Raw genomic sequence first — 27,292 nt, 5'->3', positions numbered from 1 at the left:
TCATCCCGGTAGTTTTGATTTAGCTCCAAAAAATTAAAACACCATTTTCTGTAAAGTTCATTTTTGTCTGTCATACCTGCTTCATCAAATTTAGCTTGTTAGCACCTATTACATCAAGCCTCTTGAAAGCTTGGCTTGTAGGTGCACTTGGAAAAAAAAACATGTTTAAGCAAAGATCTTGAATGTGAACTCATAGGAGTCAGCTCTACTTCTGCTGATTTCACAGGGAACTGCAAATCAATTTTTCTCACTATTAATAAGGTGGGTTTTTTTTGTTTTGTTTTGTTTTTTTCTAATGTAAGTAGTAGCAATACTGAATACTGTACATTAGGCAAGTTAGAAAACATATAACAAGGCCACTATTCTTCGATTATTGTTCTGTTACCTGGCTGCTTTTATTATATTATTCTTGACTATAGCTGATGCGTATAAAGAAATATCTAGCATTGTACATACATTATTCCAGCATAGTACTCATCCATACTTACCTCTCCTAGCCAGCATAATAATAATAATGATAATAATATCACATTGATTATAATACTTGATATGCTCCACAGGCAGAAGACTATGTAACCATGATATATCTATTAGGATGAAGAAGGCATTTACCTAACAGGAGGCTGAGTGAAAAGAGAAGAGAACAGGTAGATCCAGGGCATTTGGAAACAGTATAATATAGTAAGGTTTCTAGATACAAATGTTTTATTTATTTAACTGGTTTATGAAGCTATACATACATCTATATATATTTAATACACACTGAAACTTTGCCTATTCAGAAAGCATGACACTACATATTTTATTCTGCAGTTAAGAAAAACCTGCAATGTTACTGTGTTCACATGTAATCCAAGTATACCAGCTATGCTTTTCTTCTCCTTCTCTAAAAAGAGAAAGACCCATAGAAATGTATCACTGATGCACTCCTAATGAGGATATACTTTTTTTGAGCTTGGAATGACAAGCTGTCAGTAGAGAGGACATACTCCAGGAAAAAAAAAAAAAAAAAGAAAAAAAAAAGGCAGAAAAGAAAGGGATTCCACAAAGTGGAAAGTTCATCATGAATTAGAAAACATGTGATCAGGTTCCCTGTCCTGCCACTGGTACCTCTGTGCCTTGAGGCCATGCAGAGAATTTCTCTTCAGTGGTCCCCCTCCAGTAGCTCTTCACCACACAGACATGTGGTGAGCCCCTTAGATTGCATTGTAATGAGGAACCATAGAGAGAGAGAGCTGAGTTAGATATGAGAGACAGCAGGATAATATCTGCCTTTATTAGGGTACAGATACTGCCTTGAAAAGCCAGGATCCCTGCCGTTAGGATATGAACACAAGGATTATTAAATGAATGGGTGTCATAACAGAAATAATAACACTGACCTCTAGTTTTCATCAGTCTTAATGTTGTTCCCTCATTATAACAAACTATTTACCCTTTGGCCTCACTTTATGCACATGGGAATCAAATTATTGCCTCATAAAACAAAGGAGCAGTGAGATTATCACTTAAGTAATGGCCCCAAACATACTGTTAGCACCGTGTCGTGGACTGGTGCAGTACAGCCAAGCAGCATAACTCCTTTCATTAGGGCACGGTCCCAGTAACATGGGCAGCAGAGCAGGTAAAAATGTCACGGTGTGAGTGAGCACAGCTTCTCATCCACCCTCAGAGCAGTCAATCCCCAGAATGTTATCCCTGGAACTTGCTAAACCTCAGAAAGCTCGTATCCATTTAGAAGTGATAGCTGCTGCCTCCATGCCAAATTGCTTTATCAGTTTTAGATAGCTGGTTTTTTCCCCCCCCCCGTGGTATTTGCTGATAAAATGTTTGCACACTGTTACACGGTGAAATGCTGAGCACCCGGAAAAAAAATGAAAAAGAAAAAAGAAAAAAAAAAAAAAACCTTGATAATTTAAGAGCTGGCATTTCAGAACTAGAATGTCAAGCAGTTTAGATCTTGCTGACGTTGAACCCTCGAGCTCTCCCTCTGCCCTTTTTCTTAGTGTTGAGGGCAGGCAGAGTGATCCAGCACCGAGGGTGTGCAGCCAGACACCTCTGCTGGGGATTCTGGTGACCGGCTCCAAGCACGCAGCAGAAGCTGAAGTCTGGGGAGACAAGGATCTGCAGATATAATGCCGGCATTGTCTACACGTTCATTTCTGCCCTGTGCTGGCCTCTCTCCTCCTCTGCATTCATTGTTGCTATTACATTTATCTTGGGAGAGAGGCCATCACAGGCTGCATATTTATTAATCCTTCTTACCTGCTTCTCTTTTTGTTCTTGGCTCTCATTCCGTTTGGTGTGGGGAGGCAGAAATGCAGTAGCATATCATAGCTGAAGTCCTTACACAGCATTCTTTTATCCACAGATCTCCAAGTGAGCACTAAGTAAGTGCTAATATTACAATTACCATCCCTGTTTGTTATGTCAGAGAAGTGAGGCTGAGAGATAAGCCCAAAGGCACGCATCAGGCAAGTGATACATGGTGGGAGAGACCTCAGAGCCTCCATACAGTCAGTGTGTTAGTTGTTATGCCAGGTACTTCTTAATCCAGGTAGCCAGGTGGAAAAACCTCTCCTGTCCCGAATCATAGACGTTGTGATGACCAGAAGGCATCCTTTTAAATAGCCGTGCTCTCTGGGAGCTGCAGGGCTCCTTGTGTTAATGGACAAGCCAGTGCAGTGTGATAATATCTACACTGTAGCAATAGATTTACTTTTGTCTCAGGACTGTGCAAAGCTCCTTCCCATCCACTGCTTCCCACAAATATTGCTAGGTTGGCTGGGTAAGCAGTCTGCCAAGGGTGCACAGAGATCAGGAAATGGATAAGTGCATCAGGAGATTTAGAGGAGGTGATGAACCCCCTGACTCTAATCAAGTCCCACCAAACAGCCCTGCCTCCCGGCGCTGGGGTCTGACCACCCTGGGTAGGCAGAGCTTTCCCTGATTGCACAGACACAGCAGCAAAATTTTTGATTTCCCTGAAAGTACTGGTGTCTGCATAACATCACCCTGATGATTTTTATACCTCGATTTCAGCTTTGTTTATCTTCTGAGAACAGTTATAAAAATAAAATCCAAATTTTTTTAATTTTTTTTTTTTAAGTGCTGATGAGGATGGGAGTCTGGATGTCTCAGGGATTAGGTAATGGGAGAGAGAGTCTTTGGCTTTAAGTCACCCATTCAATTGTGGTTAGGTCAGACGTGTGTTAGCATTTATATTGTCCACTATCCCATGCACTGAGAAGTTGGTGGTCTTATTCTGATGTCTAGCTCAAAAGGAACATTTTACTTACAATGTGATGGGGATTTATTAGCAAGAAGGCTGAGACATACACGAGCATGGAAAATTAAGCAGACCTGAAACTTTTGTTCAGCACCAGGATTTCAGTGCACTGGAAGATGCTGTGGATAATGCTGACCGTGACACATACCTCTTGCAGGTAATGGACCTAAGGAAAAAGTCTTCAGTGCAATCAATCCAGCGCTTTCTCAAAGGTGGTATCATCACTTTTAAAGAGGATGAACATTAGTATTGTTTCCCTTTGATAATTGAAAGTTTGAGTAGATACAAGATTTAACCTACCCCTTTATGGCTCATAGCAGCATATGAACTCCAAGTCATTTTGTGTATTATTATCTCCACTGAAGATATTCTGTGGTTTCTTTTTCCCTGCTGGTGTAAGTACAATATCTATAATGCAGTACTTGAAGCCAGGGCCTTGGACAAGTTGGGGGGGTGGGGATGTGGGGATGTGAATTAAGAGTGGATTTGAAAAAAAAAAATAATATAAAATCCCAACCCTAATGGTACCTTTGTAACTGATTAGATTTAGTAATGGACTTGCAAATGAAGTTTAAACATTAATCTAAGAGCTCAATTAGCTAAGGTATTATGGTGCAGCAGAGATTTCCTCCATTCCCCAAGCAAGTAAAAAAAAACCTTGGAAATGAAGACAAAATCAGCTTCGCTTCTTTCTTGTCTTTGGAGAGGTTTAGCAGAGGTTGTTACTGAATTAATGAAATACTATTGATTCATATATCCTGTCCAATAAGTGAAATGGAAGGGGATATCACTTATGCTTCCTGCAGCAGTTTCATATGGCAACTGGCGATAGCATTGAACCCCCATAGGCCTGAACATCTCCAAGAAAATCAGACCTCTCTGGAGGTCACCTGTTTACTGGAGATACATTGGCAAGCCATCTGACTCTTTGATACAAACTCTTCAGATTTCACATTGCACTGGGAGTCATAAAGTGTACTTTCCATTATGACCAAGCTACTGGGCCCCACAGCGTCTGCTCACAAATGTTCAAATTCAGAGTCGCACTTAGCTGCACGTTTAAATGGGAATTAAGCACGTTATTTAAAGTTAAGCGTGCGCTTAAGTACTGCTCTAAATAGAAATGCTTTCCTGAATCCGGAATAGCAGCGAAGAGTAATTCCTTCCACTGCGGGCCGTGCAGGGTGGAATGCCATAACCTACATTGCGCAGGAGCTCGGACGGGACGGTTGGCTGCAGGCGCCCTCGTCGGACCTCCAGCCTGTGAATCGGACACATCGTTGATCAAACACCAACTTTCCAAGTGGACTGTGGCCAGCGCAAGCGGACTGTGTTCAGAATCATAAGAAGGAAATAAAGACAGTCTGGGGTAATTAAACACAGGGGAGATTCTTTTTCCATTCAGGAGCTCCAGCCATCAGTGTTTTGGATAACTTGTTCTATTAAAAAGCTATCTTGCTACAATGTATTTGAACAGTCCTTTATTCTGTTCATTCTATTAAGGTTGCTCTAAAATTATTCCACAGAGTATTGCCAGCAGCTTTGAGACCTTTAGCACACAGCATTAAGTAGAAATGAATGAAGACTTGGCTAAAATAACACATGGCAACTCACTTAAAAGGCACTGTCAAGACATTTTATACACCTTTCCTTTTATTCTGCTTTGTTTATAATATTCCTCTAAGAAGCCTGAAAATGGTTGATTCTTCCCACTGGCATTTGGTCCCTTAGACCACGCAAATAGAGTTTGCCTTTAATAGCAGCATAAATGAGCAGCTTCAGTAGCACCTGGCTCTTTGCCTTTGATGGTCTCCGCCTGCACAGCTCGCTGTTGTGTGGGTCTGTCCTTGCTGTGCCCCAGCAGCAGCGGTGTCCTGCTGGGCGCTGCTCTGAAGCCATGTGGTGGGAGGGCACCCAAAATGCAGAATCTGTAGGCCTGATGAACCTGTGAAAGTGAGACTTTGAAATATAAATTCCTGTCAAGAAATATGTTAAATTTACATTCGGGTACTAAAATGCCCTTGCATCACATGAACGCAGGAGATGCTGAGCTTGTGGAAGAGCACAGCTGCCCGCTGCGGTCCCCCACCACAAAAGCCATGTTGAGGGAGAGATGCCCACCCCAGATGCACCTAGAGGTGCCTTACAACCAAGCACGTCCTCCAGCTGCTGCAGGGAGGACAACCTGAGTGGGAGGACTGCTCTGCTGGCACCGCTTGTCAGCGCATGACAGCACCGCCGCCGCCTCAGGTGCTCAAGCCTCATGGCTTCAGCTGGGCCAGTGTCACAGGGTGAGCACGGAGCAGCTCAGTGTCCAAACCCTCTCCTTCAGGTGTGGGACGACAGCCTCAGCTGCCCCGCTTCGTGTGAGCTAGACGTCTTCCCTGGGTAGTGCTCTGAAGCAGGAAATTGCTCGCCTCTTCCCCCATCTCCTTGCACTCTGCTGCTTTTGCAGCGCATCATCGCAGCTCCTCCCTCCCTCTCCCTGCCGTGTGGCGGCCTTGGGAGAAGCAGGAACGTGGAGCCAAGTGACTGCTCTGCGATTCATTTCTCTCTGAGGTAGCACCAGCACTCCGCCAGCTTTAATTACATGAAAAAATTTGCTTGGAAATGTGGGGGCTTTTTATAAGCCCCAAGGTCAGATTCTCTTCTCATCTATGCTGGTGTCAATCAGGAGGATCTCAAAAAGAGCCAGTGAGAGCTCGTTTAAAATACAGCCTTAATTCCTTTCCAAGCCTCCTGTCTGAGCGTAGATGCCCCAACAGAACAGTTGCCTGTCAGTAGCCAAACCAAAACCATGCTGGAAGTAGCCATTGTTGTTAGTGACAGCACTCACCTCTGGGAAAAATAAAATAAAATAAAATATAATAAAATAAAATAAAATAAAATAAAAATTAAAAAATAAAATAAAATCCGGCCTAGGGAAAAAAAGCTGGAACTTCTTGAATTTGGAAAACAAAAAGCATCCAGAGCAACTAAGATTTCCCAACATGGGGCAGGAGGCCATTCCCGTCACAATTTACCGATCTACCGAGAGCAAGGCTATCTACAAGCACTACTTCGTCCATCTTTAAGAAGAAAGGCAACAGAAAGCTCTTTAATAGCACTGTGTAACACTTCCTGACAGTTTATGACAAAATGGGAAGTGGAAATCAGACTTTTTTTCAAAGATCATTGCCACTACTTTACCCACCAGTTCTCCGTAATGAATTGTCTGATACAGGCCCAAGAGACCTTGAAGTAAAGCTCTTACAAAGTAAGCTACTGTGAAAGTCCTTTTTGACATCTTTTTTTTTTCCATATTTGACAAGTCCCTGAATGTGAGACCCTTCCCTCCTCTCACAAACCCACGGTAACCCTCCGCCTTCATGGGGAGGGTTAATATCCTCTGTGCAAAGGTCTCTCTGGAAGTTGACTACCTCAAACACAGTCCCACTAGGACGAGTATTCTGGGAAAGCTTTGGCATGAAGTAGTTTTGCAGTCTTTGTCCCTCAGTTGCATTTCAACATGTTTATTGAATCTGACCTGTAGCAAATCAGAGATTATTTAAAGAGAAAAGACCTTGTGTTTCCCTAAGGCCCTGGGTTCTCAATATACACCTCAACATACATACTGATGCAAATCAGTGTGCTTCCACTAGGTTTCGTGTACTTAGAGTGATTCAGCCCCATTAGGGACTCATCTTTTAAATTTCCTTTGAATTACCCACCTGAGCTATTTCCTTCAGAAACAGAGCTCAGAGTGCTGCCTGCATTATGGAGCACAACAAATAGCCACCCATGAGATGAGAGATTGTACTCTTCCCTTGGCCCATTGTAAAAGGAAGGCAACATGACTGAAGAGTCAGATACATCGAGTGATGTGTTAGAGGGGAGCTTATGCATGGTACCTTTCCAGTGGGACCAAGCATGTCTGAGCACTTCTCTATTTGTGGGGCCCCTTTGAGAGAACATCACTGAGACTTTTTTTGTTATATTTGATTCAAGGAAGACTTATGGAGTAGCATTTTGTCTCCATACCTTTATTGTTTATTTGTGTGTATATACAAATATATATATACTGTCTGTGTGTCTATATGTATATATATATAGTATGGACACTGCTGCTTTGGTTGGTTGCTCTTCAGATTCAGAACACAAAAGTCAACAGTTTAATAACTCACTGTTAATATTCACAGACCTTTCCAGCCTTCCAAACCATAACTGCTCTCTATATTTTGTAACATCAGACTACAAGGCCCACTGCCACTTAACACTACCTCATAACTGTGAGTATTGAAGTTGGACATCGCATTAAACTGCAAAATTGCAGCCAATAATCACAGCTCAAAGCCTATCTCTGACACATACATAAATATTGCTCATTAAACATTATGGGAGAGGAATGTAAAAATCTTGCCTGGTCTCTCATTGAAGCAATAAACAGCACAGCCAAAGCACCTGCTACAAACAGCCCTGTAAATCTCTCTATAAGGTACGACATCCAGTAGTGAACAATTAATTTGTCATCGTGTGCATCTAGACTTTGAGGAAAGAAAGAGGGCCCTGGCGAACCAAGTCTAAACTTTTCTGGTGGTGCTCAGCCACCAGCACCCTGTCAGAGACCTCAGTAACTGTCCACGTGCCTTGGAATCACGTCTGCTTCCAGCAGTCGACACACTGATATGAAACACGATGCCTCCATCCTTTCAGAGGCAGATCACCTGCTAAAGTCAATGAGAATTTGGCATCTGTATCAGCAGCCAGTTTGGCTCTTCGAAATTAAGTGTTGGTATGCAGTTTTCAAGTCAGCTGCCAAGAGGGATTTGCTTCTGTGGGAGATGTCCCTGCATAAAAAATCACACTAGCACTTTAGCTGATTGCATCAGTAAAAAAAATCTGTGTATAGAGCAGGCTAAAGATTTAGGATTTAGCATACTCCTATTGTTAGTATTAGTTTCCTGGAAATAGATTAATATATTCAAAAATCTGCTCCAGGCAAGATAAACCATACCTCAGCACTCGCTAAGCTGGCGAAATTGGAGCCAGCCAGGCTCCAGTTCAGCACACGCCTCCGTGGGCGAGGGCAGACAGTCATGCGCTGCTCCACCTGTGCTCCACGCCGGCCAGATGTGAGGCAGACAACAAGTCCTATTTAAGCACGTGTATAGGATCCAGCCTGTCATATGTACTCTTGATCAGTTTTCCATTCCCAGTCCTAGAAGATGCTCCTATCCACATGTGGACTAATTATGTGGCACGTGCTCCTTCTGCAATCAAGAAGTACTATCAGCCTTTTCCTGCAGAAACACCTTTGCATTGGTACAGTCTTGTCTGCCAGCTTCTTCTCCTACAGTTGAGTTGGAAAGCTGGGGAGAAGAGAGGGGAGAAATAAGCTTACCAGAAACATTTCATAGATTTAATTTTCTTGCTGTGAGCTACAGGCTCATATTTAAAACAATTAAACTAAAAATATCACATAGGCACCTCACATAAGGCTCCTAAATCTCTAATGGCCACTTAAAAATTACCAGGTGTAAGATGTGCTAAGCATCTAGTATAGCTTCAGCGCTTTGGAAAACCAAGCCACTTGATTTAGGCAGCTAAACAGGCACATTTGGAAAGGTTTGCCTTAATTAGGTCCCCAAAGTTACACAGATTATTAGAAAAATAACTAAAGAAGCATTTTCATTCAGGAGGCAAAACATAATGCGACGTTAAACTATTAAGCATCGTTTGCATGAAACGTGGTGTGCACACACAGCGGCTCCTGTTTGAACTTTACAGCTCCTCTCTATAATATACTGGGAATAATTCCCCCCTGTAATACTCAATAGGCTTCTCTTGCTTTGGGGGATATTAGGCGAGCTCTTTTGTAGGTAAAATGACAACTGCAAATGAATGGTAAGGTTGTGTAGCTGAGTGGCTAAAATGCTTTAAATTACGGCACTATGATGAAGACACTGCTGGAAAGGTTGCAAATCATTTTTCACTTGAAGGTCAGTGTCGATGATTCCGCTAACATTTGTAGATAGGTTTAAGAAGCAGGTTCATTCTGGTTTAAATGTATCATGGGTCTGTATCTGTGTAAGGCTTTTTGTGCATACAGAGAACTCTGCTCGGATTCCATAGCAAGGGAAGACACAACCCTCTGCCCGGGATTACCCCTCAGGAAAGTCTTTAATTTGGCTGTAAATATCTTGAATCCAGTCTGGATTCTTTCTCCTCCAGCTCAAGTGGTAGGCTCTTCTTCTCTAACCATAGGCCCAACTTGCAGCAATAATGAGGCTTATGAGCTTATGCATAAGGAGGAGGATATTTCACCTTAGATGTCTATCTCATGTGAGATTGCCGGATTGCAAAATGTGGGATTTTTTTGTGGAATTTATATGGGAGAATTATGCAAGCACTTAGGGGGCTGTAAAACAAATCCCTCATGAACATATCAGTACATTATTAGGAGATTAGCTTCTGCAGGGCTATCTGTCTGCACTAGGAAAAATAATGTCCATTTTAAGACTGGCTCAGCTGCAGTATTGCACCAGTAGGCCGTGCGCAAGGGTAGGCAGGACTTGGTTATACTCCTCTGTCATGAAAACCTGCTCTCACTACTGCTGTGAAAGCAATACAAGTTTTTCTCGCGGCTTAGCTCCCTCAAAGCTGATGTTAGCTTTGTCTTGACAAATGCAATCTGAAAGCTGTGATTTCCTTTGCGTCCTTAGGGAGAAATGACTTCAGGAAGGTGCTTTGACGGGCTGGGAATTTTTCCCAGAATCTGCCCTCAGTTGATTTCTCAGAGAACAGAGTAAAAAAAGCAAAGACATTTCTCTCAGTGGTGCCCCCAAGTCAAAGCGGAATTTTGTCAGAGAAGTGTCCTGACTTCACAAATCTTGATGTTACCTTGCCCAAAGGTGTGGCAGCAGGTGTGTGCAGGTGCCCAAATTCCGTCCCTCCTGCCGTGTGCAACAGCACAGACTTGGTTGGCCCTCTCCCAAATTTAAGAGCAGTAAAATCATACAACAGCCCAGGTTGGGAGGGACCTCGAAAGATGACCAGGTCCAGCCTTTGGTGGGAAAGGGAGCCTAGATGAGATGCTGCAGCACCCTCTCCGACCGCATCTTGAAAGCGATGGGGGCTGCACCGCGTCCCTGGGGTGGCTGTTCCTGGGGTCAGCGGTTCTCCTTGTAGAAAATAATAATAATATTTTTTAAAACTCTTTTATTATAACAAAGCGAAAGCTGTGCCGGTGCAGGTCGCCCCCTCTGCCCCTTGTCTTCTCCATGTGGCTGCTGCCTGGGAAGAGGGAGGCTGGGTGAGCTGCGCTGCTGAATTAAAAACCGGGTTGAAGGCGGCGCGCTGCGAGCTCCCCCTCCTGTCGCCGAGCCGGTGCCGAGCCGTGCTGAGCCGAGCCGGGGTTACCCGTCCCCAGAAGGAAAGGAGCAGGCTGACAGGCCCCTGGCACGTCGGAGAGCAGAGCAGCTTTACGCTGTACGCTAGAGCCTTCGTGGTCGGCGGTGATAAAAGTGGCTGGCACGGCAGGATGCTCGCTTTTGCCAGGACGCCGCTCGTTTTAAACAATGGCGTCTTTAAGAAGGGGAATAGACACGAAAATTACAAGAAAATCCCTTGTCCCTTTGCTATCCCTGCGTCTTCCCTTGTAACGGTTTAGCTCAAAGGGCTTGGGGTCTGGGAGGGAGAAAAGTGCATTTTTCAGATACCGTCAGCCTGCCGCCGAGGCGCGGAGGAACAGCGGGCACGGGGCCGTGCTGCGAGAGGGCACCACACGCGGGGTGGGCAGCACGGTTTTGGTCAGACCCCCCCATTGGTGTGTATTTATACCGCAGGAGGACGGGCTGGCACCTGCAGTGTATGCCAGGCACGAGAGCTGAGCGAGATGGACCCCAGAGTCCGTGTGCTGTGGGTGCTACCGAGCCTCACCTTCATGCACGGCGCCTTCAGAGCCCTTTAAGAAGGATTGAGGTTTTCCAAGTGAAAGCTCTGCTGAGAAATCATCACCAGACGACATGCGATCACTGTAGCACTACCCTCGGGCTTGACGTGGTTTCGAGCCCAAATCATGAGGTGAAGCCGAGCAGAACAAGCCCAGGAGCCTCCTCTCCTTCTTCCTCAGAGGCAGGGTGTGCTCTGGAGCAGCCGCTAAGCAGCTGCTCGAGGTGTGTCGCTGTTCCTTGGTTGCAAACCACAGCCAAAGCTCATTTGGAGAGAGGGGGGGAAGCAGGGAAGCAGATTTGGGCCCTTCTTGAGTGTGGGCTGGGAGCTGTGGCCAAAATGGTGTAAGAGGAGCGTCGCTTTTGTTGAAAGAGAAGCCAGGCAGGGAACCATTTCACCAGTGTCCTGCTGCCAATTCCTACTCTTGACCAGCCCTGGAAGTGCCTGCAGACCGGTCTAAGCAATGGGGCTAGGACTGGGGAGGAGATGGGCACGTTGAGACACAGGGAAGGAGGCTGGGGAGTGAGGCTCCCCCTGGAGCTCCAGTCACTGAAGCTGAGCACAGGATACAATGAGTCAAGAAGCTGTTCACTTCAGACCGGAGGTGGGAGTGAAGAATTTCGTGCATTACTTGTGGGCTTTCACCAAAGCCTAAGCAAAAGTCTGAGAGAGAGCAATGTGTGTTTGCACTGCCTGCAGCCCAGCCAGGGAATTCTGGCACAGCTCAGGTACCACAGGGTAGAAGTTTTCCAAAAAATCCTACTTGAGTCCTCCCCCTTCCTATCCGTAAAATCCATAGGCCATTCATAGGGCCCTATAGACTGTGGAGCGCAGTTAGACCATGGGACAAAACACATTTGTCCTCCTGACCAGAGACCGTCTGTGTGTGCCCAGGCACAAAGTATCGTGGGCTGGAGCTGGAAGCTGGGAGCTGGGAGCTGCACCAGTGAGGCCGGGCAGAAGGAGACCACCGTGTAGGCAGGGAGGAACGGTGCTTTACACCTGGTGCAAAGCCTTTAACCCTTCCTGGATCAGGGGACTGGTTGATACGGTTTAGAGCAGCCCTAACCTCCATCAGGCAGTTGTGGTGGGTTCCCCATGTGCCTCCTCATCTCCTCCTCCCAGGCTTCCCACACTTGCTGCAAGCACTATGCCAGAGGCCGGGGAGGGACAGGTGAAAATCTCACCGCTGTGAGCTGCTGCTTCAGAGCACCCCTGTGCTGCAAGGCCACTGAGGAGCGCTCACGGAGGAACCAGACCCTGCCTCTGAGTCAGAGCTCCGCACGAGGTGAGGCTGTTGGCTTCAGTCCGACACTCGGGTTAGTTAGCCTCTAAAAGCAAATCAGAGAGAAACAAGTGATGGGGAAACCTTCCAGCTGTCAAAAGGAGGCTTGACTCAAAGGGGGAAAAAGCACCCGGTTGTTCGCAGCCAGCCTCGGAAACCAAAGCAGGCAGAATCCCCACTTCCCCAGCCACCACCTTTGCCAGCGCTGCCTTGGCTCCAGGCTCCTCTCCCGAAAACGCGAGTGGGTGGAGTTGTGTTTGCAGGCGGCAGGGAGTTCCTGAGCTGACAGGCTGCCAGCTTCGGGCTTCCTTAACTGTTGCTTTCGCTGTCACCTTCTGAGATGGTGATGGGGGCATTTTTAATAACGCGGGGGCAAAAATTAAAAAGAGGCCATCAGATCAGGCAGCAGCCCTGGGACAATTTGTAAGTCGCAGTTAAGGGAGAGAAATACAGAAGATTTGCCAGGTTCAAAGGTCTTCATTATTAATGTTCCAGGAGCTGACTTGATGGATTGTCTCGAGTCTGTGTCTCCTCGTTCCTTCCACCTTCTTTCCTAAAGACAAATGCTTAAGACAAATCTCTAGATGGAGGGATAGGATGTGTAATAGATTATTTCTTATTACATAGAAATTGGTTAATAATTTACTAATTCAATTTCAGTGTTTCATCCCCCACTTCAATTAATCTTTAGAATATAAAATAAATGCTGTTCTTTGTTCTTGCCGTGCTAATGAAGAAAGGAACTAATGAGGAGACCTGACCTCGATACCTTTTCAAAGATGATGTAGCTGTACAGGAGTTAATTTTCTTTTTTTTCTCTTCTTTTATTTACTTGTACTTCTTAAATGCAAAATCCACCCATAAAACCGCAAGCTGTACAAGCTGGTTACGAGCCCAATTTCAAGTGTGTTACACAAGCCTTGCTCTAGTAAAATTCCATTTCTTGGCAAAGTGTTACAGAAATCACGCTTATTTATATTCTTCCATTCTGTAGATAAATATTTTATACAAATACTTTATACACACTCAAATAAAACAAGATACAGGAACTTTGGTACAGTGGCTCAAACTGCTTCTACCACTCTGGAATGGTGCTTTAAGATTTAGCAGATGCAGAGAGTGATTTATTTCTAACAAATTCGATCTGTGGCTCTGTGGCCATAATGCGTTTCAAAGAGATTTTTTAAATCACATCTGTCAAGAATTACACAAGTACAGTCAATCCAGCCTCCTGACATCCCTTCCAGACCCGTTTCCTGTAATTCTATTACCTTTTGTTTCTTAATCTTCTCTTTTTCTACCCTATCCCTCCCATCAGCACTCTGAGAAATGCTTTCAGCCCTGCCTGTACCACTGTGCCCAGGATGGATGGGAGCCTGTGACTGATGGATGCTTGCCTGCCAATGCACAGGTGCGAATTAGGAAACCAGTTCAGATCCCAGCCAATAGACTTTTGTTCTTGCAGCATGTTGTGTCATCAGTGGCAGGGGTTTGGACGTAAACACTTAGGGCACTAAGTGACACATCCGAGCGCTCAGATGCTTTTTTGCCAACTGTGATTTCACACTTTGGGGAACACACAAAAATCTGTCAACAGAGCTCCAAACAGCAGTGTTTCCATTTTTTTTACTTACCGCCGAGTCCTTTCTCTTAAAAGAGAAATGGTAGTAGTGTGTGGTCAAAGTCGATAAGCATACTCCATGCAATCACCCCTGATACAAGAAGAAAACAAGCCTTACATCCAGATCCACAAGCTTGCTTAAGCCCATCCCATTACAGACCGAGGGTAGTTCATTAAGCCATTTAACAGAGGGACTGGGATGCTGTCCTTGTGATGAAGGGGAGCAAAGGTGCTGTCCAGTGTGGGCTCTGCTATGGGAAATCCTATCTGTTGGGATAGGACTGCACGCAGCAGGCTGCTGGCATCCCTTTTCCCAGAAAGGGGAGCACACAGATTAGTGTCTAGCTAAAGTTTGCTTCTGAGGGCTGCGTAAGTGATCGCTGGCTGGAAGGCTATTTCCAGGTTTGCTAGAGGCTAGCACTTGTGAGCTTTTTGTCTTTGTACAGGAGAGGAAATTCCCTGTGTGTCTTATTCTCCACTTTGCCCTCAAGCACAAGAGAGGGCAGGGCTTGGTGTATAAAGTTTACCTTACAGATTCCTAATTCTATTAAGCAAACAGGACTACATGCTGCAGAGCAGACCCCCAGACATATTAGAATTGTGAATTGTCCTAGATCTTTGGCAGTAGGGAAGTAAGATTTTCCAAACGACTGAGTAAATTGATGCCACCAAAAGCACTGTGAACTGATCCATTGGGCTTGACTATGAACTTCCTTTATTTCAGCATAAATCTGGAGCAAACCTGCTGAAGTCACTGGAATAATGCAAATGCAAAATCAGAATCTCTTTCCTTTTTTTTTTTTCTTTTACTGTGCAAGCAAATCCCATAGCTGCAAAGAAACTGAAAAAACTCTATATACAAACTCCATTGGCCAGGCTATCTTATTGTGAAACCTACAGTATATCCCAGCCTTATAAAAAGTCATTCAAGTGTGACGCTGTCCTCTCTCTTGCTTTTCTGATAAGCAGAGAGGAAGGGCTGCCAATAGCACAGAAACTACAAGACGGGAAAATAATATTTCACAGCAGGGGAAGAAACATAGCTGAATAGAGATCAGGGCAGCTAAATTAAAGAAACCCATAATACCTGTGTAACGTGGCCACAACACAACACATGGATGCAGTGGAGACATTAAGGCAACTAAAGGATTCTCCCGACGGCAATCTTGAAGTAGCAGAAAGCAGCAGCAGCATCTCCTTTAATGAGTTCCTTCAAAAATCTGTTCCTATCCATTGGCTTGGTTTGAAATTGGTTTGAAAGAGATTAAACTAATAGTAAGAACCTTATTGACTTCATCAGCCGGTGAGTGAAGCCTGATGAGTTTAAATAAAAGGTAAACTAGTGAAATACTGTTGTTATGAATGAATCCACAGTTTTCCAGACTGTAGATGATTGCATTGCATTGTTTGTCCTCTGTGACACTGTATATTTGAAAGGATGGTGTCACCTTTCTATGACACCAACGAAAAATAAATGGACATCTTTTGAGGTTAGCAAATGTTTAAAACAAAAATAGTGGCAGAATTTAGGAGTGGTACAGGAGAGGTGTTAGTCCTGTCACTGCTCTTTGTAAAATCTCTGCTTTCCTTGCCAACAAATTCCTAGAAAAAAATGGCAATATTCCATTTCATTATTAGCTGTTTTAAAAAAATCATATGAATATGCCTCTCGTATCAGCCCACCCTGTAAAGACTGCCTGTAATTTGTAGCTTCAACACATAAGTTCTCAGATTTGAAATGCAAATCTCATTTTTGAGGGCATGGCAATTCGTGTGAAAATCTTCAATGAACAAGTGAAGAAATTTCTCTCTGTCCCCCTGACTATAGCTGGCAGAGGAAGAGCTTTTGACATCTGTTGTTCAGTGTCTTTTTTTTTTTTTTTTTTAAACCTCAGTTTTGCAAACAAAGTCTTTCAGGGTGTGGTATGATTGCCACCCAACTGTGAAGTTTTACTGACACCTTCAACATTTTGTTCTGAGATACGAGGCTTGTTCTTTGGATTTGCTTTAAGCATCTACAAAGGACTAGATTCTTACCAGCCCTGTGTCTCTAGGCTGGTAGACATCTTGCTAAATCAGGCTCTATAAAAATATTTTTTTGCCTTGGGTTATTGCTCATAAAATAATTTTAAAACCTTGAAACAGGAATTAAACTTCTGCAATTACGTTATTTTGTCCTGTCCGTATTGTGGTAATGCCTAAAGCCCTGTTATGCTGTAAGAAGAAAATGTTCAGCTCCAGAGAGCTCCTATTTTATCACGCTAACTGATGCAATAGGTAACGGCTCTCAAACTACAGGCTGGGGACCAGTGAGGCCACAGAGCACTGGCCATGTTACCGGTCCACTGAGAGAAAGCTGCTTCTACGGGCATTTGCAAGCCTGAAAGAAGAAGGAAGCAATGAGAAGGAACTAACATAGTGGCATTTGCTAGAGAAGTAGCCACCTGGAAGGAAGTGGGGAGAAGGAATAAGTGTTCATTTTGTACACTCAGATAAGACAGGGTTAAAAAGAAGTCTGGCTGTCTGGACATGCCAGCCAAAATTTGGGGAGTCACTCATAGGGGGTTAAGAAAAGCCAGAAACAAGGACACACAAGGGGCTGGAGCACCTTTCCTATGAAGACAGGCTGAGGGAGTTGAGGTTGTTCAGCCTGGATAAGAGAAGGCTCCAGGGAGACCTTACAGCGGCCTTCCAGTGCCTAAAGGGGCCTACAGGAAAGCTGGGGAGGGACTCTTTGTCAGGGGGTGTAGGGACAGGTCAAAGGGTCACGGCTTTACACTAACAGAGGGTAGGTTTAGATAAGATATAAGAAATTCCTCACTCAGAGGGTGGTGAGGCACTAGGATGGGTTGCCCAGAGAAGCTGCGGATGCCCCGTCCCTGGAGGTGTTCAAGGCCAGGCTGGATGGGGCTTTGGGCAACCTGGTCTGGTGGGAGGTGTCCCTGCCCATGGCAGGGGGTTAGAATGAGGTCATCTTCAAGGTCCCTTCCAACCCAAACCATTCTCTGATTCTGCGATTCTATGATTCTATGGAATATGGAGGAAGACTGGGTGAGGCTGTGAGAAGAGAGAAAGAAAAGAAAAAGTCAAATAGGGAAAGGTGCAATGAATTGAGAAAGGATTGCAAACATAGCACGAAAGCCAGGACCTGCTGTTTCCGTTCTAACTCAATAGAAATGTTGAATGAAAAGAATGAATAAGCATTACACCATGGATAAAGTTTCCCAAAGCATGTCTGTACAACAAAAGAGGTTATTATGTTATGTAATGTTATATAATTATACTGATAGTCCCTTGTGTGAACACCCTAGAAGTGAGCCTTTTTCCAACTTTGACTTACGTTGCTTTGGAAAGGCTTTCAGCTGAACTGGAGAAAATATTTTTACGTTGGAACTGGAGTTCACAGGTAGGGTTATGCTTATTTAACCATGCTCATATAGCTGTATTGATGTGAAGGGTGAAATGTGCCTGGGTGGACAAAGCCTGAAATATGTAGCTGTCCTTCAGGCCACAGACATGACATTCTTTAGCTTAGCAAGAAGCCACATATCAAAGCCACCTTTTATAATTGTACGGGAACGGAGCAGAGCAACACAACGCTATTTAACAAAGAAACATCTTTTACAGGTATTCAGAAATGTTTAGATTTCCTAAGCTTATACTTCCATGTAAGCAATTTTTGAAGATGCTGTGTGGAATTTTTGAGATCGTGATTAGAGGTAATATCGTGAAGGGATAATAAGAAAACAGTATGTGTGAAGTTTTAGTCCACGCTGTGAACACCTCTATAACCTTTGGCATCTGAGAGTTACCATGGCCTATATCAGGATGAAAAAAATAGACAATGGCTTTTAAAAAGTCTCAAAATGAAGGGCTCTCAAACGCTGGAGTTTTTAATAGCATACACCTTTTTGTTTTAACTAGGGACTTTATGTGAGAAATGAAAAATGCATTCTCCCTCAATAAATATGAAAAAGTAATGTAATGATGTTTACACTTTGCATGTAAGTAATGGTTAACAATCAGATGCACGTTCTATTCTTTGTTTCCATGTGCTGGTCAGACAAAAAAATAAAAAAAAAAGAAGAAGAAAGAAGTGCCATACACTGGTTTCTCAAGAATGCAGCATCAGGGATCTGTAAAAGTCTGAGTGATTCTACCGCTGCCTTTTGAAGGGTTCTGTAATAATAAGGAGGCCTAGGGAGAAAAATTGCAGTTGAAGACCATTGAAGTCTTGAACTGTAGTCAAGCCACAGAGTGAAATTACTGAGCCCTGAACACCTCTCCTGATCCTTCTCTGTTGAGAAGAACCTTTGTTAGATGAGGAGGCAGAGGTTGAAAGAGTCAATTGAAATCCTCACTAAATACATTTTCTGAGAAGTTAGGACATGTGGATTTTTTCCCTGCATGGATTTACAAATCCACAGAATTGGAGCAGACAGGGAATCACTCATTTTTTAGTAGAAAGAATAAACTAGAATAAGAATATTACCAATTCAGTGTATGAGCAAGCAAAGCATATTTTCTTGTGCTAACCTCTCTGAGCCAGAGTGACACATACTGTGACACTGAGAAATATTTGAAAGGGAAGAAAGACAGGACTGTAGGTGAGAAATATTACCTATATAGTGAGAAACTCCTTTGTCTCAGATACTAGGAAAATTATTTTGTCCATTTATTGGTGAATTCTTAAGTAGCACAATTGACCAACATTTAGTATATCTTCCTGTGGGTGTGCATATCCACAATGAGCAAGGGACGTTACAGAGTACATCTCCAGAGTCTACGGTTAACCTGTAACATGCTGCCAACAGTATGAAAAATACTGTCCTTTTCATCTAAATTTCACAAAGCACCCCATGAAGGCAGAGACGCAAACTGTGAGCATACGCTATTAATAAGCCATCCCCAGCAGCTCTCCTCTCTGACTGTTCTGTTACAAGACAGACGCACTCAGAGTTAAGCTTACACCAGAAAAAAAATAAAGATCTTTGGCACAGTTGTGCAGGCAAGACAGTTGTATGGGCAAAGCACAACATCAGGAGTCGCACTTTACGCTGTCAAAACAGTGTTCTGGACTGGCTTTTCCTAGGTTACACCTGGCATCACACCAGGAATGTCCCAGCCTAACTATTTGCTACTGGAAAGTGTCAAGCAGAGACTTGGTCCAGCAGTGGCCATTACCATTGGCCGTTCAGTAGTGACAAATAAAAAGCAAACACAAGTTTAAATGGCAAGCTGGAATTTTCTGTGAGTTAGCAGGCGAAAAGTGGCCAAAATAGTGCATTTGCTGCTGTTCGACCCACTGTGTGCAGGAGTCCTTTTGTCTGGGTCATGTTGGCCAACACCTTTCACCTCTTCCAGGACTCTTGCCAACAGCAATGCCATGCCCTAGGAGACTTCCTGGGGCAGGACTGATTGACGATAATCCATCTACTTCTTATTCTACTATAACAATTCCCCTTTTTGAGTTTCTTCAGGTTCTGAGCACCACTGCCAAGGAAAAGTGGTATGTAGAAATGGAGAGTGGATGACGGTCCATAAAGCAGTACTTTCTGTAAACTGAAAAAGAGGCAGAAACAGGAAAAACATCTGAACTAGGGGAGCACACTGTGCCAGAAGAGAAAAAGCCAAGGAGTCTGGAATACAGCAGTCTGGGGAACTTGTGCACTGCAGAGACAGAGAAGGAAAGCAGAGCCAGCCACTGCAAAGCCCAAAGGAAGCAGAGAGACCACTGGGGAAGCAGCATTCTGCAGAAAAGCAGATCCAGCAGGCTCAAAAAGGAAGTGACAGAAAAGTCTAATGAGTGGCTATGGGTGAAGTTTGTATGAGCACCTCGATATTTTCAGTCTAACTCTCGATTAACATTGTTCTCTTCCTTTAGAGGAAGGAAAATGAGTATCAGAAATATGGAGTGACTGCTAGAGACATCAACAGAAAAAGCATTGTGTAGCTCTCAGTCCCGAATACTAAGTACTAGCTATAGATCTGGCAAACGGAGACAGCAGTGAATCATTGTATCTTCAAGGTAAAGCAATTTTAAGGCTCGATCTCATCACCTGGAAGCAAGGCAGAAACCCTGGGAAATAAATCTCATGAAACTTCTTATGATGCTGTGAAACTGAATTGATCTCAGCATCTTTAGTTTTTCAGTTACCAAAATGAACCAGACGATATTCCAGGAGAGGCATGAAAGAAGCAATGGAGCAGTAGAAGATATGTATGGTTGGTTATATGCAGCTCTGTGTAAGCTTTTGGAATGAATTGCCACTCTTCAGTCTATGGGAGCTTGGCCAGGATTTTTATAAGGCCAAAACATGTAATGGGTCTGAAGTCTTTCTGCTCACATGACAGCCTCTCAGCAAGGCTTCAGAGAGCTCCCAGGACTAGCCGCAAACAAAACACCAAACAAGTAGCAAATAGCAGGGGTCTGAAAGGAGACCTAAGCTTTTCCCTCCACAACTAAGTCGTCTTTGGCACTGGAATAAAAGTAGAGGAAACAAGCATTTTTCTGCTTGCAGACCCTTCCATTCTTCTGTAAGGAACAGAAGAAGGTGTAACTCTAAGGACTAAAAGCCATATTGTTTGAGAAAAGTACAGCAAGGGAAGTTGGGCTGCATCACTAAGTTACGGCAAGATAGTTGTGAGCAGGAAACCATAGGGTGAGCCTGTGTATTCACTACCCTTATGTCACAGAAATGTGCATTTGCGTTTTCTCTGTTACCTTTTCTCTCATTTGAATGCAGTTCCTTCCTCTTTCAGCATAATTCGGAGTTTCTGGCTAGTTTTATTCAAATAGCTGTGTCATGAGTTCTGGCCTCGTCATAGATTTTCCTTGCTACCTGACCTTGTATCACAGGGTCACACAGAAAGGACAGAGTTTGTCACCACAGGACTGTGTGAGGTAACAGCATGTTTCTGGCTTTCCTGCTGTTACTTGCAGGCATGACATTAGCATTGAGCTGGCATCAGGAGAGCCAAACAGATGATCATTTCTTTTCTGCTCCCCACAAAAGGCCTGATGCAAAACTCAACGGAATTGGTGGAAATATAAGGGGCTTTGGCTCAGGCCCAGAAAGACCAGCCAGCAATAATGCTGAAAATGTATCTGGAGCTGAGACGGTACAAAGGGACTAATCTTAGTCACCTTCCTCTAGCAGCAGGCTCGGTTTGATTTGAATTGGCTAGCTTCTGCTGTGAATTAAGCTCAAAGCCCCAAAGGCAACTTGATTCTAGTCATCTAGCCTTGCAGCCTCCTCCAAACTCAATCCAGAGGGAAAAGTGACTAATCCTATTCAGTTTCTACAGTGAGCTAACACCTTAGATTAAAAAAGCTTGGGGCACAGGGAAAGTGAATAATCTGGGTCAGTTTTTCTCTGCAAGTCCTTCACACAACTTGGCCAAAAAAAAAAAAAAAAAAAAAGTAAGGAGACAGTAGGAGGAAGCACTGATAAGAGGGAAAGCTTGCCTGATAAAGTGTATACACTTCAGAGGAAAGAAACAGAAGCAGACCAGTGAGGCTGTCTCAAAATTCCCAAGGTGGAAACAGATGAGATTAGAGGAGCTGGTTCACCTATTTGCTGGAAAAAGGATCATATTCTGCCCTCTTTCCCGGTCCTTCAGTGTCTCTGCAGGAGACTGAGAAAACAATCATGGGTGGGAGCAAGACAAGCTGCAAAAATATCTCTGGGCGCAAAAGTTGGCTCCTTGACTCCCTTTCTCTCCACGGCTCTGGGTATGGCATGGCTAGCACAGGAGAGGTGAGTCATAAATTGGGAGTTGCCACTGTAACAACCGCACAAGCGATGACATTAGTAGGTGCTTTCAGAGAATACATTTTTGGGTAGGCTTCAAAGTAAATAACCACTGGTGCTGGTTATCATGCTGCTTTGAACGGGGTTAGCAAGGATCATGCGGTGCAGAAAAGGTTGGTCTGCAGATAACCCCCTAAGAACATAAAAAAGTGTGTGAGATTTTGTAACAAGCTTTCCATTTTCCTTACACCCTATTACAGAAGTGGAGGGCTTTCATTATTAATATCAGTTGTCTCACTTGACTTTGGTGCAGGTTTCCTGTGATGACAGGAAAGGGATGGAGGTTTTAGTGAAAGTGAAAAGTTTTTGTTTTTAAAAAGCTGTTCCATAAGCAGTGACATTTGTGAAGCGTAGTCAACTGATTTGTGTCCTCTCGTCTCCCACAGTTGTCATCCAGTATGTACCACCATACCACCAGCAGCATCCTCCAAAGCCCCCAGGCTAGTTAGGAGGATGCTGACACCTTGAATTGTTGTTAAGTATATAGGAGCTGAATTTGGGCACCCTTCATCAATGAGGGGCACTAAGTGATCCAGATCATCTGCATTTATCAAAATGCCAGTTTTCATTAAAATGTATTATTTCTTTTGAGGACTTGGTCAAGGGTGGACATGTCAGAGTTCTACATTTACTGGAGGAAAGGATGACTATGGCTTCACAAGTGTCATTCCCATAGGTGAAACTAGATAGGTTGGCTCTGCTAACAAGCTGCTTTTGGAGGACAATTCACCATGTCCTAATATGTGAAACCAGAGGTAAGAAAGACTGAAGACAGTCAGGAAACAGACAAACAAACAAAAAAAATAACCACAACAGTAAGTGTGAAACTGCAGTGGAATTACTTCTTTTATCATAGTGACTCTTACAATGTCACTGGTGTGTGTGTCCTGCACTGTTCAACCACATGAGAGACTGGGCAGCAAGTTTGTGGGGAGTATCAGTAGTTTCGGGATTAACCCAGGTGAAATGAGGTGCTGGTGAGCAGCATGCAGAAAGACGGGGGAAGAGGGAGAACAAGAGAACAAGAACCATGTGCAGAGGTCCGAGGAAATGCAGGGAAGGGAGGCCAAAGGAATGACTGTGCCCACTCAGGCGGTCCCTCCAGCATTTCTGGCTTGAGAATTACTGGGTGGAAATGGTGAAAGCCCAGTGCCACCACCAGACCCCTGCAGTTAGTCACAAAAGCATGAAGCTATAGCCTCTTGGAGAAGAGGTTCGGTATCCCCTAGAGTTGGCCAAAACACCCCTTTCCTTGAGGTCCCAAGTGTCCCCTAAAGAAGTCATGGCCATTCATCACCCAACCCAACCTTTGGGGTTTTGTCCCCACTCAAGGCCTCTGCCTTAGGCCTTGCCAGGCCCTCATGGCACCCCACGCCTGCCGGGGCCATCTTGGTGTTTGGAGCCAGCCCCAGCAGCTCTGGGTGACGGGCCCCATGGTGTCACCTGTGGGCTGATGGCCTGGGCTTCACACCTCAGTCCCCCACACCTCAGCACCACCACCAGCACCACCACCACCCCTGTCCCAGCTGCCACGATGCTCTGCAGCCCCGAGCTGCTGTGGGGCCGGGCACCCCTTTGCCCCCTGTTTTGTCGCATAGCCCCTTGGCCCTGCTCAGCTCCTGCAGCCCGCTCCGAGGTCCTCCAGCAGGAGGAATGACGGAAACACACAGTCCTATTAATTATTATGATGCTTGGCGGTGACAGCCATTGTATTTTCGGCCGCCGAACCTTGCCGGGCAATTCGATACGGGATCCCTCGACAGGCGGTGGAAAGCGGCGGCACCGAGCCAAGCTCACCCCGGGGGCAGCCGGTGGGCGGCCGGCTCCCCTGGCCCGCTCGGGCAACCCCAGGACGAGCCGCGGTAGCCCACTGGGCCGGCACCGCCATCCCAGGGGCAGAGAGCGGGGGATGAACAGCCAACATTTTGGGGGAGAAGAGTAAAAAGCCTCGGAAATACAATACAACAGCACCCCAGCCGGCTGAATGCTGCTGCGCCTTCCGCGCAGACGGGCTCCCCACCAGGGGACTCAGGGAAAAAAATATATATATAAATATATATATCCCTAATACTTTTACCTTTGGCAAAGCGAAGGGGCTTTTTCTCGCTGTCGCTGCCAAGCCCCGAGCCCAGGATTTTGTTTCCTCTCCCAGCATGCGTTGATGACATCACGAAGTGCCCCTTCTTTGTGTGTCAGTGATGTCAGCGGGCGCAGCGTGGGGGACAATGGAATCCTGAACTCCGGGCGAGGGCGAGAGGGAAGCGGCTGCTGCTGCTGCTGCTGCTGCTGCTGCTGCTGCTGCTGCTGCTGCCGGGGGGCCGAGCAGGGGAGGGAAGGGGAGACACAGCTGCTGCTTTGGGGCTGGAACAGGTGAGAGACGGGAGAGCCGCCGGGAGATCCGTTTGGCTCGCTCGTGGTGGTGGTGGGGTTTGGGCTGGGCTGTCTTTTTTTGTTTGGTTGGGGTTTGTTGGTTTCTTTTTTTTTTTTTTCCTGTTCTTATTGCTTTCCAACTGAGACAGGTGAGAAGTTACTGGTGCTGCTGGAGGGACAAAGCAGGTGAGGCAGGGGAGAAGCCTCGGGGCTGAAACAGTTCTGAGGATAGGGGAAAGCCCAAAGCCCCCCCACGAACCTAATAGCCCCCTCTCCGCCTTAAAAAAAAGCAGCCCCGCGAGCCTGCCCCTCTCCCAGCCACCTGCCTCGACCTCGTCCCTTTGGGGCACTCGCATGGAAGCGCAAACCGGAGCGGGGGAGGGCGTTTATCCCCCCCCCCCCCCCGACTTGACACCTTCGCAGATGACTTTCCAGAGGGGGTCTCCATTAACAAGTCAGCCCCCTCCGATCGCCCCTTCCTTCCTTCCTTCCCCAGCCCCCCCCCGGAGGTAGGGGGGTGCTGTGTCCGCCGGGCTCCCCCCGCAGCCCCGCAGCCGGGGCTCCCCCCGCCGCCCCCCGGGGCCCCCCTGGGCTGGAGGCCGCGGCGGGTGTCGCCCCGTGCCCGCCGCCCCCCGGCCCGGCTCGGCGGTGGGGGAGGCAGGCAGGGAAGCCATTGCCTGTTTAATAGTTGCTGTTGCAGCACTTCCGCTTCTCTCCCAGCGAGAGAGACACGAGTGGCCAGGCCCAGCCGCACCGAGGAGGAGCAGCCAGACACAAAGGCAGAGGTACGGGGACGGGGCGCCCCCCGCCGCCCTCCCCGCCGGACCCGGGGGCAGGGGCGAGGGGCAGGGCCGGCCGCGGGCCGCCGATGGGGCGGGAGGCGGCGGGGCAGGGGGGGCGCGCCCGGGGCTGTCAGGTACCGCTGCCCCCCCGGCCCCCCGCCTGCCCGGCCTGCGGGCCCGCCGCCGGGGCAGCGCGGCCGAGCCCCCCCCCGGCCCCCGGCCCCCGGCCCTCACCGCGGGCGACCCGCCGGGGGCTCCCCGGGGCGCCGGTGGCAGCGGGAGGGAGGCGGCCCTGTGCCGGCCCCCGACCGTCCCCGGGCCCCCTCCGCAGCCCCCCGGCTCCGCCGGGCTGTGCCCCCCCGTGTCCCGTGTCCCCCCCCCCCGGCGGCTTCTCGCCCCCCGGGGCCGGGCTCTGCCTCCAGCCCCATGCCCCCGGGGTACCCGCACGGAGCCGGGGTGCCCCCCCCCGGCACCCCGCTGCTCCACGGGCCCTCAGCTCGCACCCCGCTAGGCCCTGGCCCTTTTCCTTTCCCCCCCAGCGCAGCACAGACCCCTCCTGCCCCCTGCCACCCTGCCCCACAGCTCGCTGGGCCTCAGCGGGTCCCCTCGGTGTCCCCAAACCCTGCCGTGTGCTCTTCCCTTTGCCCCCCCTCCCCATGCCCCCCACGCCCGATCCCGCAGCCTTTCGATCCAGTGGGTGCGGGTTTCCCCCTGCCGCAGCTCAGGGATCCCCGTCGGGGTCTCCCCCTGTTGCCAGTGATGCCCCGCTTCCATGAGGGCGCTGACAATGGTCGCCCCCGGCCTGTCCCTCCCCGCCGGCCTCCAGGGAGCCCAGGGGACCCGAGCGGTGCCATTTTTATCCCCTGCACCCCTAGGCTGGGTGGCGGTGGGCGGCGATGGCTCCTCTCGCTTGTGCGGTTTGGGGGAGATTACAAGGAACTGCTGTGAGCGCTTCCCTGATCCTTGCAGTCGTCCTTGTTCCAGTCCCTTCTCTCATTTCGCACTTGCTCTCCGAGAGGAAGCTTTAAAAGTCCCTTTCTCCCTTCTCCGTGGCATTAGTAGTACAGGGGAGGCTGCCGCTCCCCCCGCTTGGCTGTAGGGCCCGAGGAGGAGAGGGAGACACGAGGACCCTTTAAAGGGAGCATGACCCAAACACAGAGCGAGATTGTCAGCTGCCTTTCTCTGTGTGTGTCTGTGTTCACTGTTTGTTCCCCGTGCCCCGTGGTGTCTCCTCTCCAGGTTGGGGTGTGTGGTGGGGGGGTCGCTATGTCGGATGACGATTCGAGGGCCAGCACCAGCTCCTCCTCATCTTCATCCTCCAACCAACAGACAGAAAAAGAGACAAGCACACCTAAGAAGAAGGAAAGCAAAGTCAGCATGAGTAAAAACTCTAAGCTGCTATCTACCAGTGCCAAGAGGTGAGGCTGCAGTCGGTTCTCTCACCAGTTCAGTGCATTTTCTCTCCTTCCTCATTTCATTTTGCTCTGTCCCCCTGCTGATCTCTTGTTGCTCCCATTCCTCATCTCCCTCACTTACAGCCTTCCCGTATGAAGCTGCCATTGTCTCACTTTTCCAGCGTCTCTGTGCAGTGGTGTGTGCCCAGCTTCACTGCTCTCTGGTCTCTCTTCCTGCTTCCCCCTCCATTCTATCCCACATATTTTCCTGTCTCTTCTTCCTCCAGGCTGTTTTTCTGCCCCTCAATTATTCCTGCTGTCTCTTCCCTTTTCCTTATTAGCATCAGCTATAGGGATGTGGGATTGGTATGCAGGGCCTTCATTCCTTCTCTGCCACTGGAAACTATGTGGTCCTGGGTAAAGCATTAAATTTCAACGTCAATTTCCCTCTCTGTGTATTGGGATGGATGTATAATGGCTTTTTTCTTTCCAGGACTGCTTTGAGGATTAATTAATGTTTGTGAAGAGTTTTGAGTTTGCCTGATGAAAGGAAGATTTGGGGCCGTATTACACCACTCACACTCCAGTGTGAGTGGTGTAATATACGCCAAATCTTTCCCACCATATATATTACTGCTTTTCTGTTTGTTCATCACTTACACTGAATTTTCTGTGTATGGCTCGACATTGACTAAAATAAATAATCCACTGTGGGTCCACTTGTGGACATTCTACTCTAAAATAGTTTTTGCTTACAGGACAGAGTGGGTTTTTTCTTTGGTTGGTTGTTGTTTTTTCCTTTGAGAAT

The 27,292-nt window shown here is 46.7% G+C and overlaps 1 protein-coding gene and 1 long non-coding RNA gene across 2 annotated transcripts in view; one reads left to right on the top strand and one right to left on the bottom strand.

Moving 5' to 3' along the window:
- Window positions 1-24,123, bottom strand: LOC310894668. The gene is made up of 3 exons (XR_014580082.1): window positions 24,016-24,123; window positions 8,283-8,637; window positions 1-5,234 (listed from the first exon to the last, which is right to left on the bottom strand). It is a non-coding gene; the product is annotated as an uncharacterized lncRNA (long non-coding RNA).
- Window positions 24,085-27,292, top strand: part of LOC310894658 (ubiquitin-conjugating enzyme E2 E1-like) — a 44,506-nt gene continuing 41,298 nt past the window's right edge. Inside the window, 5 exon segments of the mRNA XM_083825074.1 lie at window positions 24,085-24,259; window positions 24,262-24,308; window positions 24,454-24,494; window positions 25,009-25,093; window positions 26,330-26,508. Of these exon segments, the coding sequence (XP_083681200.1) occupies window positions 24,100-24,259; window positions 24,262-24,308; window positions 24,454-24,494; window positions 25,009-25,093; window positions 26,330-26,508 (512 nt within the window). The 5' untranslated portion in view covers window positions 24,085-24,099.

Source organism: Anser anser (genome assembly GCF_964211835.1).
Source record: "Anser anser genome assembly, chromosome: 2".
Classification (NCBI taxonomy): Eukaryota; Metazoa; Chordata; class Aves; order Anseriformes; family Anatidae; genus Anser; species Anser anser.
Note: the sequence above shows the minus strand (reverse complement) of the source record. Positions and strands in the feature narration are given on the sequence as shown.